General features: G+C 42.0%; 1 protein-coding gene across 2 annotated transcripts in view; it reads left to right on the plus strand.

Moving 5' to 3' along the window:
- Nucleotides 1-13123, plus strand: part of LOC118701552 (zinc finger protein 131-like) — a 36414-nt gene extending 23291 nt beyond the window's left edge. For both annotated transcript variants that reach the window (XM_036406225.1, XM_036406226.1), the window contains 2 exons: nucleotides 6778-6908; nucleotides 10942-13123. In XM_036406225.1, the coding sequence (XP_036262118.1) occupies nucleotides 6778-6908; nucleotides 10942-11604 (794 nt within the window). In that variant the 3' untranslated portion in view covers nucleotides 11605-13123. The remainder of the gene's footprint in view (nucleotides 1-6777; nucleotides 6909-10941) is intronic.
- The last annotated feature ends 306 nt before the right edge of the window (nucleotides 13124-13429 follow it).

Consider the following 13429-nt stretch of genomic DNA (forward strand, 5'->3'; position numbering starts at 1 on the left):
GGATCTTTAGAAACACTGTCATTCTTTAGATCACTATAGATGATTTCCAGCACTGCTAGTTCTCTCAAGTACTGGCTACCTTCATCTGCAGTGGTCCACTTCCCTGGGGATTTCACAAGTTCTTCCTTACATGGATATCTTGCCCTCACACTTGAGAAGAGCCATTTCCAAAAGCTGCAAATGGCTCCTTCCTTTCCAATTCATCTTTCAATTTCCTGCGGGCAAAAGGACAGGGGCGGTATCTTCTCCTTCCTGGTGCCCTACCTGAAGAAAGGCATTAAATAGTGCCAGCGCTGCAGCGGCCACCACTGCCCATGTGGTGTCAGCAGGGTCACATGGCCGATGGCAAAAACATGGTGGACGACTCCCTGATGCGGAACCTGGACGAAATCAACTTCTTGCCGCTGCAGGATCCTTCAGGAATCTTTGAATTAGTGAAACTTGTTGTTAATGGTACCCACAAGCAGCAATTTTTCTTCTAGTCAGAGAAGAGGAGGAAGTGAGGACATATAAGGAAGAAACATGGCAGCACCAAGGTTAGTGGAAAAGAAAGAGGGGGAGGAGGTGCTCCAAGCATCGGAGCCGAAATTCCTCTACAAGCCATAGTGAGGACTATGGTGAAACAAACTGTCTCCCTGTAATGCATGTCATCCATGGGAGATGCAGAATCCACTCGCAGCTCATGAGAAAAGTGCTCACGCTGGAGTGGGTGGATACCAGAGAAAACTGTTATCTAGTAAGAAACTTGAATAAAGAGAGAGGGCCCTTGCTTCCAGAGATAGAGCAAAAAGATCCTTGCTTCCAAACTAGAGCAACCTAGCCTTAAAAGACTGCACCCCATGGACAAGTGACCCACACCACAACAGTTTTGGGAAGACAGTTTGCCCACAGGAGGGGCCCCATGGCATAGCAGAGGAAAGACTCGTCTCCCTGAGTGAACAAAAAAAAAGACCTCAAATGACAAACTCACCAAGACCCCCATGCCCTGTCTCCCTGCGCTATTGGTGGAAAAGAGAGAAGGACTAGGGGGAAAAAGTGTTTTAAAGGCTTATTTTACATCTCATTATCCTCCTCTGACTGTTAATAATAAATTTACTTTATACCTTTAAATTTGAACCTGTGTTGCCCTTAGAGTGTTTTTCTCCCAGTCCTTATCTCAACTCATGAACCCTTCGTTAATTTTTTCCCCTCTCCTCTGCCCAACTGTAGCAAGAAAAGGTAAGTGAATGACTTTCGTGGGTACCTGGTGTTTGGCCAGTGTCAAACCACAACCATCCAACCACTTTGTTACCCATCTAAGAGTCCACCCATTGAATCTCTCTCTCCAATTTACAGAGAAAGATGTTGTGGGGGCTCCATGTCAAAGGCTTTACAGAAGTCCACAGAAAGGACATCTCTAGCCTTTCCCTTGTCCACTGATGGAGTCACTCCATCAGAGGAGGCCACTGGGTTGGTCAGGCAGAACTTGCCCTTGGTGAAGCCATGCTGGTTGTCCTGAATCACCTCCCTGCCCTCCATGTGCCTTTGCAGAACTTTCCCAGAGGATCTGTTCCATGATTTTCCCAGGCACAGAGGTAAAGCTGACAGAGCAGTGGTTCCCAGGGTCCTTTCCAGATGGGCTCCATCTCTCTGTTAATGGTAGAAGGTTTTTAGCTTGTGAACTGGCAGAACTTGTGTAGAGGGCTTTAAACTAGGTTTGAAGGAGGAAGGGGATGCTGTTGGGCTGTCTGGAAGCAGGCCCAAGGGTGGTAAGCCTGAGACAGGAGTGAAATCAGCAGCCCAGCTGAGGTGCATGTATACTAATGCACATAGCATGGGTAACAAACAAGAAGAGCTGGAGGCCATGGTGCAACAGCAGAGCTATGATGTAATTCCCATCACGGAAACATGGTGGGATGACTCACATAGTTGGAGCACTGCACTGGGTGGCTACAAGCTCTTCAGAAGAGACAGAAAAGGGAGAAGAGGTGGAGGGGTGGCCCTTTATATTAGGGAGGCTTTGGATGCCATAGGTATTGAAACTAATAATGATGAAGTTGAATGCCTATGGGTAAGAATTAGGTGGAAGGCCAATAAGGCTGACATCCTACTGGGAGTCTGTTATCATCCACCCAACCAGGAAGAAGAGGTGGACAATTCATTCTATAAGCAGCTAGAGAATGTTTCTGAATCATCAGCCCTTGGTCTCGTTGGCAATTTCAACCTGCCGGACATTTGCTGGGAACTCAATATAGCTGAAAAAAGGCAGTCCAGGAAATTTTTGGAGTTTGCGGAGGACAACTTTTTGTCGCAGCTGGTGGGTGAGCCCACCAGGGGAGGGACTATGTTAGATCTGTTATTTGCAAATAGAGATGGGTTGGTGGGAAATGTGATGGTTGAGGCCGCTAGGGGCATAGTGATCATGAAATTATAAAATTCTCAATATTTGGTGAAGTCAAGAGGAACATTAGTAAGACTTTTACATTGGACTTTTGGAGGGCAGACTTTGGCCTGTTCAGGAGACTTATTCAGAGAGTTCCTTGGGAAGTAGTCCCTAAAAATAAACGAGTTCAGGAAGGGTGGGCATGCTTCAAAATGGAGATCTTGAGGGCACAGGGACAGACTGTCCATGTGTGCCAAAAGATGAGTCGACGAGGCAAATGTCCAGCCTGGATAGGCAAGGAGATTTTGGAGGAACTCAGGAATAAAAAACCCTATGTATTATCTTTGGAAGGAGGGTCAGGTCTCTCAGGTAGTATTTCAGAGGGTTGCTAGAGTATGTAAAAAAAATTAGGGAGGCTAAAGCTCAGTTTGAACTTAAAATGGTGACTTTTGTAAAGGATAATAAAAAAATGTTTTTATAAATATATTAATGGTAAAAGGAAGAGAAAGACTTACTTTTGTTCTTTATTAGATACAGAAGGGAACTTTGTAACTGCAGATGAGGAGAAGGCAGAGGTGTTTAACGCCTTCTTTGTCTCAGTTTTTAGTGAGAAGACTTGCCTTTACAGGATAACTGTCCTCTTGGGTTGTTTGATGATATCAGGGAGCAGAATGGTCCCCCCATTATCCAAGAGGAGGCAGTCAGAGAACTGCTGAGCTGCTTGGACATTCATAAATCCTTGGGGCCAGATGGGATCCATCCCAGGGTGATGAGGGAGGTGGCAGATGAGCTTGTGAAGCCACTCTCCATCATTTACCAGCAGTCCTGGCTCACTGGTGAGGTTCCAGATGACTGAAAGCTGGCCAATGTGACGCCCATTCATAAAAAGTGTGGGAAGGAGGATCCTGGCAATTATAGGCCAGTTAGCCTGACCTCTATACCAGGTAAGGCTATGGAATGGTTTATATTGTGTCATCACACAGAACTTACAGGATGGCCAGGGTATCAGACCCAGCCAGAATGGGTTTAGGAGGGGTAGGTCGTGTTTGACCAACCTGATCTCCTTTTATGAACAAGTGACCCGCCTGGTGGATGCAGGAAAGGCTGTTAATGTTGTGTACCTGAACTTCAGCAAGGCCTTTGACACTGTCTCCCACAGCATACTCCTGGAGAAGCTGGCAGCCCATGGCTTGGAAGGGAGCACTCTTCGATGGGTTAGGAACTGGCTGGATGTCCGGGCTCAGAGAGTGGTGGTGAACGGTGCAGCATCCAGCTGGCAGCCAGGCACCAGTGGTGTCCTTCAGGAGTCTGTGCTGGGACCAGTTCTATTTAATATCTTTATTGATGACATGGATGAAGGGATTGAGTTTTTCATTAGTAAGTTTGCGAGTGACACTAAGCTGGGATCATGTCTCGATCTGTTGGAGGGTAGGAGGGCTCTGCAGAGAGACTTGGAACGGTTGAATGGATGGGCAGAGTCTAACAGGATGAAGTTTAATAAATCCAAGTGCCGAGTCCTGCTTTTTGGCCACAATAACCCCCTGCAACGCTATAGGCTGGGGACAGTGTGGCTGGACAGTGGAAAAGGTGGAAAAGGACCTGGTGGCACTGGTCGACAGCTGGCTGAACAAGAGCCAGCAGTGTGTCCTGGCTGCCAAGAAGGCCAATGGCATCCTGGCCAGTATCAGGAATAGTGTGGCCAGCAGGACCAGGGAGGTCATCCTTCCCCTGTGCTCGGCACTGGTGAGGCCGCACCTTGAGTACTGTGTCCAGTTCTGGGCCCCTCAGTTTAGGAAGGATGTTAAGATGCTTGAGCACATCCAGAGGAGGGCAACGAGGTTAGTGAGGGGCTTGGAACACAAGCCCTATGAGGAACGGCTGAGGGAGCTGGGGTTGTTTAGCCTGGATAAAAAGAGACTCAGAGGCAACCTTATCACTCTCTACAACTTCCTGAAAGGTGGTTGTAGTCAGGTGGGGGTTGGTCTCTTTCACCAGGCAGCAACTGACAGAACCAGAGGACACAGTCTCAATCTGCGTCAAGGGAAATATAGGTTGAATATTAGGAAAAATTTTTTTACAGAAAGGGTGATAAAGTTCTGGAATGGTCTGCCCAGGGAGGTGGTGGAGTCACTATCCCTGAATGTGTTTAAAAATAGACTGGATGTGGCACTTGGTGCCATTGTTTAGTTGAGGTGTTAGGGCATGGGTTGGACTCAATGATCTTGAAGGTCTTTTCCAACCTAGTCATTCTGTGAATTCTACCCTTTTTAAAGATGGGGACGATGTTTCTCTTTTTCCAGTCTCCTGGGACTTCACCTGACTGCCATGGCTTTTCAAATATCGTGGAGAGTTGCTTGGCAACTGTATCAGCCAATTCTTTCAGGACTCTGGGATGCATTTTATCAGGTCCCATGGACTTATGTGCATTCAGGTTCCTCAGGTGGTCATGAGCCTGATCTTAGAGTGGGAAGGACTTTGCTCCCCCAGTCCCCATCCTGCTGTCCATCCATTCGACAGGTGTGTGAAGAGAGGTTGGCATTGAAGATTGAGTCAAAATAGTTGAGTACCTCAACCTTCTCTTTGTCTATTGTTACCAGTTTTCCAGCATTGTTTATCAGGGGGTAATACTTTATTTGACCTTCCTTTTCTGGCTGACAGACCTGTAGAAGCCCTTCCTGTTATTCTTTGTGTCCCTTGCCAGGTTCGGTTCAAGTTTCACCTTGGCCTTCCTCATCCCATCTCTACCACAACCAAACTCCATCTCTATACTCTTCTCAGGATAGCTGTCCTTGTTCCCACTACCTGTGCATTTCCTTCTTTCCCTTTAGTTTGACCAGCAGTTCCCCACTCAGCCATGCCAGTCTCTTGCCTTCCTTGTCTGTGGAGGAATGGCTACGTGACAGGGGCCACGTTCTAGACCAAGAATTGGGAAGATGCAGCTAATCTGGGTCTTTGCACCTGCAAAGCACTTTGTCCTTGAGTATAGCTGTGATACAATAACAAGTAGTTAGAGAGACATGAGAAAAGAAAGATGTAATCCCTAAGGTATGAGGAAGAGCTAATATTGTAGTATAGCAAATAGATTGCTTAGCTTGCAGAATATGTATGAGCTTATTACTTGTTGTGCATAAAAGTCTGATGCTCTCTTCAATAAACAAAGCTTGCTAAACACTCATATTGAGCGTCCAAGTTTCCCTCACCACGACACTTGTCCAGTTTTTTACTCCTGGAGATCACCTCCTGGGTCATTCTTTAGGCTCACCAATGTATTTGGTTGCTCGTGCAATGTCTGTGATTTTTGATCTGCGAGACAGATGGTAGTTCAGCATACTCTGCATTACCTGTACGAAAGTTTCCAAAAGTGTAGCCTTTTTTAAGCATTAAGGGGAATGTTCCCTCCATTTAATGTTTTTCCGTGGCCTTTGAGTGTATAAGTGAGAATTATAGGCTACTTATGGATTTCTTTTGAAAAGTTAGATGGTGCTGAATATCTTTATTTCTCAAAATACAGGTTTATTTGCTTTCCATCTCAGTTGTCAATAATTACTATATCCCTGAAAATGTAGGCTTTTAAACTGAATTGAGCTAGAATAGATTCTTATGTTACTCAATGAAATGTCTCAGCATCTTTTGGAGTTCATTAAATAGTTTGTTTCAATAGTGATGTTGGTATCAGTACCTCCACAGATTAATTATCAGACTTAGAAGAAACACACTGATACCAATTTTTTGTACTTTAATTTCCTTGAATTTCATTGTATTTCTGCATGATGAAATTAGTAAACAGAAACAGCAGCTGCTCTTTGTTACTATTTGATGATGCTAATAACAGTATACTACTTTGAATTAAAATTTCTGGGCTTGGTTTGTTTTAATACCAATGCATTGTTACTTCATGGTCATTCTGTGCCAACTTCTTTTTCTGGAGCTTAGTTTCAGCTCTCAAGCATAAGCTGTCATTGTTCTTGAAAATAAAACTTTGTATTATTTAAATACCTCTTTCTTTAATGTGTCACTTTGTATATACCAATGTTGAGTCTTTAACTGTTATTATCAGGTGAAAAGAAAGAAATAGCTCCTTTTTCTTTAAGATATTTCATCAGAATAATAGCCTAACTTTCATAAAAACCTGCATATACCTTAAATGACACTGGGAATTGTGTTACTTTATCATGTCTGTGGGTTTTATTTTATTTTGTCCAGTTTGTTTTGTTTTTATAAATGAGAGTTATGACTCCACATTTGGTTTTTGCAATTTTATTTACATAAAATTTACATAGAATGTCTTTTTCTTCTGTAGAATAGTCCAGTTGGCCACATCTTTACAGCATATTTATCAACCTACACAAAAGGAAGAGCTGACCAAAAACTGGCTGGTTTTATACACTTACAAATCCCCGTGTTTGTCTTAACAGGTGAAAAACCATTTGAATGTCCAAACTGCCATGAGCATTTTGCTAGGAATAGTACACTCAAATGTCACCTGACAGCCTGTCAGTCTGGCGCTGGAGCTAAAAAGGGAAGAAAGAAGCTGTACGAATGTCAGGTGGGTAATAGAAGTAGCAGAGTTTGAGGCTAGACACCTTCCTGTGCTGAGGGAGGGAGTGTGAGAGTACTGAGCAGGAAAGGCATAGAGAGTGGACTTTTGTATCCAAGAACTATTTTTAACAAAATAAATTATAAAGGCTGCATTCAACCATGACATGAAGGTAAATTCTTATATCTAAGTAGTTCCATTTAAAATATTGAATTATTGATATGGAGCTTCATAATAGTTAATCAGTTAGATTCTTGTGAGTAGGTAAGTGTTCATCTGCATCTTACTAATCTTTCTGCTTCTTGATGCACAGACCTAGGCCTTTCCTGCTCGTGAGCATGCTTCACTAAAGTCCAAAATACAAAGTACTATTTTATTTCCTGTGATGGTAGCTCTGTAGTCAGAGACAGAGAAAGCTATAGCTAAGTTTTCCTAGAATCGGCCTGGGAAGCTTTAGGGAGCTGGAGATAAACATTGATAGCAAAATATTAACCTGCGAAATGTATTGATTAAATGACCAATCAGGTCCACCCATAGCGAACTAAGCTATAAAAGAAGAGAGGATGGAATAAACAAGGCCTTTGCTACTTTGCCTTCTGACTGAACTGTGTGTCATCTCTGACTCAATGGCGACAATTTCCTAATTTATTTTTTTTCTGTTTAATACCAATATACTGACTGGCTAGGAAGTCATTTCAACTTATGATGACAATCTGTAATGTCTTTTAAGCAAATATAAATGCTGTAGATGGATAGCTAGGGTACTTGGTTACTACGCAACTGACGTGAAAAGCTGTTCAGAAGACTATTACTTAGCTTTTAAAAGTTGATTCTGAAAAGCTAGAAAATATGAGAGCTGAGGTTGGTTGTAGCATTTTTATTTGCCATTTTGCTGCCCCACTGCTGTGACAGTCTCAAATAAGGCTCTCACCTTATTCAGCTCACAGAATTGCTGTGGTTTGAGGTTAAATTGGGTCATATAGTAAAGAAAACTGTTGGATATTGGCTTTATTTTGAAAAAAAAGAGTGATCTTATTCAAAGAAAGCAGAAAATACTGCAGGAGGTGAATAAATTCATCATTTAATCCAAGTTTTACCCATGCTGTGGCATTGCTTAGTTGTTATACTAGACTAAAGTTAATTCTTGGGAGCATGCCTTTGTCTTAAAAGATAAGTTTGTTTTGAACGTGAGAACTACTATATAACACAAAATTGTACCTAGTAGCTTCACTGAAGATTCTGTTTTGTCTTTGTGAGCCTTTGGTTTAATTACTTCACCTTGTAGCTTTCTGTTACGGATAACTGTGAATGTGGGTTAGTGTTATTTCAGCCCTCAGCAACTACAAGAATTCTTGCACAAATTCTTGATTTATTTTTCTGTTTAAAACTGAATTTGAATGGTGTTCAATAAATAAAATCTTGGCTCACTGAACAAGAAAGAAAAAACAAAATTGCACTTGCTTCATGAGCACTTTGGATGCTCTTCAGTGAATGCCGTGAGAACTGAATTAGGCTCCACATGGCAAGAACAGTAATTATGTGCTTGGGCATTACTGATAGTCATTACCTTTATGTATGACTAATTAATTTTGAGTACTTATCTATAAGGTTAGTGTCATGGTTTGACACTGGCACAATGCCAGTGCCCCCATGAGGATACCCTCTCCCTGGTTTCTGCTGTGAGATGTGACCAGGAATAAGCAAAGCAGGCTCCCACTTAGAAATAAAGAAAACAGAACTTTATTAACTACACTACAACTATATATAAAAAGGAACACACACAGGGAAAATGAAAACCTTACAAATACATTTCCTCCTCCCCCCACTAAATTTCCAATACAATACATCTATTCCCCAAAATCACCGACTCTTGGTCCAGCACCAGCCTTCAGACAATCAATCCTCAGTTCATCAAGAGGAGAGGAGTCCTTCTTGTACCATGGGCTTCCCCTGGAAACACAGTTGAAGCCTCGTGTGTTTCCGTGTCACTCGTGGCACCGCCCGGAGTACATCTGCCGTTGTGACCTCTTCCTTTCACGTCCAGTGCTCTCACCACTGAACATGGACCAGAGCTGCTTCTAGGGTTGTCTTTTTAAGGATGCTTTGTCCCGATCCAAAAAAGGCACAGTCTCTCCTTTGGGACACCTGTCCCCCCCCATATTTCACCCCCTGGGGCCGAGGGGTACCAACACTGAACCCTCTTGGTTCTGAGGCATTGCCTCCCCCTAGATGCAGTCTCTGTATCACAAGGAACATGGTTCTGTCCATGGCTATACAAAAAGAGTCCAGCAAAAGCCACTCCATCATCTCTTCCCACTAAGATTCTTCTCTATTCTTCCAACATCTCTCACTTGCCCAGACCTCTCTCACACTTGCCCATTTCCTTCCTCATCTTCCACTCTATCTCTCTTCTAGGAAAGGTCAATGTTCTGTAAAGTTTTCATTGTCCGAAAAGGGGTTAAAAGCTCCTACAAGTGGCCGGCTGCACCCCCCCCCCCCCCCCCGCCCCTTCTTCTCCTTCTCAGCCATGCTGCCAGCACAGGCAGCTTGATAAACAATCAAGTTTCAAGGTAACAGTCCCAGGCACTGGCTCTCTCTCTCTCTCTCTCTCTCTCTCTGTCTCCCGGGGGGGGCTGCCCGATGGCTCCCGGTGTCTCTCTCTCTCTTCCACCCTTCCACCCCTGGGGTCAGGCCTACCTCTCCCGGCCACATGGCTTTTCCCCTCCCCCTGCCCAGCCAGCAGCTGGGCGGGGGGAGAGACCCGAACTCTTTCCCGCCTGAAACCCAAGAGAGCCTCCCAGGGGAGAGCTCTGCTTTTAACCCCATGTTCTCAGAGGTGTGACCAATGTCCCAATGGCCACATTAGATGCCAATATTAAAATCTGAACATCCATTGGCCTAACCACAGCATCCCAGAAAACACATTTCCTGTCAAACCACCACAGTTAGTATTTTAAGAAGTCTGTGTGTGCAACTTCTTTCTAAAGCATGAGCCATGGGGACACACATATACAAAAAGCATGTTGCTAGCATCACAAATGTGATTTTAAGATTTCAACAGCAAAATGGGGATATTCAGCTGCATTACATAGACCCATTCCTTGAGTTAATCCCTGTCAGATACTCCATCATCCTTTTGTGCTGTTGCTGTACATTGAGGAGATGGAACATTCTGTTTCCAAATTATTTGCCAACAGTGAAGGGGTTCCAACGGTGAAATGCATGTTCTTTGCTTCTTTCTGAAGCCAAGAGCACTTGTATGGACAGAAATCCCTGACCCTGTTTCTTTACTCCAAGCCTGATTCTACCCCACTCTTCTCTCTTCTACCCTGGCACCTCATTCATTTCTGCAGTCTTTGTGTATTGTTTTCAAGCTACTTACCTCACTGCCAGCTGAAGGGAAGTGTGCTCATGTGCTTTATGAAAATAGTGTGTCTGCAGTCAAAGCAGTACTTTTAGCTGGAAGAAACTTAAAAAGATGGAGTTTTAAGAGATTTTTATCTGCTAAAATCGCTCAAATATTGTTTTTTGAAATGGCAAAATGTGAGAGTTTAGTCTATACAGCTAAATCTTACAATGCCATGAACAAATGAAAACTGATAAATAAAAGTAGGCTATTAGTACTGCATCTAGAACTTCAGTAAAAGGACAGTTTGAATTGCACTTTGATCATATGATATTACATAAATAGATTTCCACTCAAAATTCTAGCATCAGACATTTATTGGGGTGTAAATCTGTATGTGGATTTCACATAAAGTTAAAATAGGAAAGCTTTACATGCTGTACTGGCTGATTAATTTTGTAGGTATCCTCTGTATGCACAACTCAAAATGGCACACTGTATCTTAAAAATAAATAAATACCAGGTCTTCTGTTCATTTGAAGCTGATTTCTCTGCTTTTACCTCTAACATACATGGTGGGGTTTTTTAATCCAAGTAGCAAGAAGCTATGCTATGTGAAGCCATGATCTGAAATAGGTACTATACTTTGTTATATTTCTGTTGGCACTGTTTAACACACTGTATTTTTTGTTTCAGGTTTGTAACAGTGTGTTTAACAGCTGGGATCAATTTAAAAATCATTTGGTAATACATACAGGTGTCAAACCCAACCACTGTACCTTATGTGATTTGTGGTTTATGCAAGGCAGTGAGCTAAGAAGGCATCTCAAAGACATGCACAATATTTCAGAACAAATAGTGACAGAAGAGATCCTTCCAGTGGAAGCTATGGAAGCTGAACCAGTAACATCAATGACTATAATAGAACAAGTGGAGCAAGTCCATGTCCTACCAGTAATTCAGGTACAAGTGGATCCTGCACAGGTAACTGTGGAACAGATGCACCAGGATCTCATACAGGACAATCAAGTGAAAGGCACACAGATGGAGGAACTTCAAGAACAGGTGCAAATTAGTTATTTAGAAGTTGAACACATTCAGACTGAACAAGGTGCTGAAGTGCATGTGGAGCAATTACATGTTGGGCGTGTAAGTCGAATACAGATGGAAGAAGTACAGGCAGAACTTATAGATGGAACAGACCTTGAACAAGTAGAATATGAAAGTGTTGATCAAGGAGAAGCAGAAGAAAATGAAACCAGTCAAGTAGATGATGCAGATATGGAAGATCATGAACAAGCTGAAGACTTAAAAACTCAACAATTAGTGGACACACAGAATGAAAAGGTGGATAACTAGGACAAATGACCACACTGTGCAGCTTTAGGAATTAAGTACCCAATTATTTTTGTTAGTTTTTACATTGGTTTTTGAACCAATGGTCTGTGGTCACCTTTCCAATATGCTGTCCTTAGGAAGCTGGACAAGTGGACCAAAGTTAGTTTTCTTCATGTAGAACTAAACCTCTCCTATGTGAAAAATAACTTTACCATTCATGTAGTGCCATGGAACAGAAACCACCACAGCTTTGTTAGGATTTTAATAATGAACAGCTTGTATCATTTACATCATCCCTAGGTATATGTAAGAGTAACTTTGCCTCTTTTCTTCTTGCTATAGAAGCAAACTCTTGTTATAGATTTGCAGGGTGTTTTTAGCAGAAGAATCAGTAAAATCTGGTGGGTTCTAATGTAAGTGGATAATCAGGTACCTGTGAATTTTCTGGGCAGACTGTTTGTTTGCTGTTTCCTAACAGCAGTCCCTAACTTTCAGGCTGGGGAAAAAACATTGTTGCTGGAGGTCTCAGAGCACAAAAATACTGTGCCTTTTCAACAGGAGTGAAATTTCCACAAAGCTCCTAGAGAGAGTGTTCAACCTAGTTCAATAAAAGGCAATGTGGATAATGTTATATAGTGCTTTATATTTTTACTTAAAATTGTCAGCTGCTGATTTAGGGGTTTTTTTCATTAAATTTAGGAGGAGATGAGGGAGGAAACATTCCATGTGGAGGCAGCAGGACACTTTAAAAAGGACACTTTAAATTAGGAAAAGCTCAGTAGAATCTGTGGTAAACATGAGCTGGAAGAAAGCTACCAGCAGACACTTCTTTTATAAATTGTCGTTTTTGAAAAGGAATATTTTTAAACATATAGAGAAGGCTTATCTATATGGTATCAGGTTCCTAACTTATTTTAATGAAATTCTGACACGTGACACAAAGACATTGTACTAAAAGTAAAAGCCATAGGTATGAATGCTAAAATGTGAATTGAAAAGTAGGAGTGCAAATATTTAATCAGTATTAGACAACAAAACAATAGCATCTATGAAATATTGCATTATTTTCTTAATCCAATAAATTAGGAACAACTGAGTGACTGTCAATTACAGTGCCAGATCCCAGTGACAAGAATCAATATAATTTTAATAACTTTACAGTAATGACCTATTAATCTTAAGTTTGTTTAGAAAATATTGTCTGGCTCTATGTTTAAGGATGATAAGGACTTCCAATGCTCAATTATTGCCTTGAGATTAGATGTGCCTCCCTATTTCTGAAAAACTTTGTTTTCAAAGCCCTAAGTAAAGGGAGGAATTTTTGCAAGGATGTTCCCTAATGCTCTTGGTATTCCTGTAGATCTTGCTTAAAATCAGGCTTTTCTATTCAGTCTTCTCCAAATGCAAAATTATTTCTTGAGATTTTTGCTTTTATTTAGTATCGTTCAAAATGATTCTTGTGTTTCATCATAGCTAGCCTTGGAGAAACTGTTGCAAAACAAACATGAATCTCAATTAAAATTTCAAACCATTTAATTAATGTAATTTGCATTCTTTTTTTGTGATGTTTTGTGTCATGGTGTGTTGGGAGACTGAGAGATGACACGACATTGAGGTTTCATGCAGCAGAGAGCCTTTATTGGTGTACACAGCCCTTTTTATAGGCTATTCAAAAGACTCCGCGTTCGACTCTGGTTACAACCCAGCTATTGACCAACAGCTACCTGCTTGCGTTCATATAATGGACTAGCTCTCTGTAGCCAAATCCCTCCTCCTCTTATGAGGCATACAGTCCATCTTATGTCATGATAGTTTTGTGTGGTGTTACATTTTAGTTAAATGGTAT

This window comes from Molothrus ater, assembly GCF_012460135.2.
Source record: "Molothrus ater isolate BHLD 08-10-18 breed brown headed cowbird chromosome W unlocalized genomic scaffold, BPBGC_Mater_1.1 matW_random_MA34, whole genome shotgun sequence".
Classification (NCBI taxonomy): Eukaryota; Metazoa; Chordata; class Aves; order Passeriformes; family Icteridae; genus Molothrus; species Molothrus ater.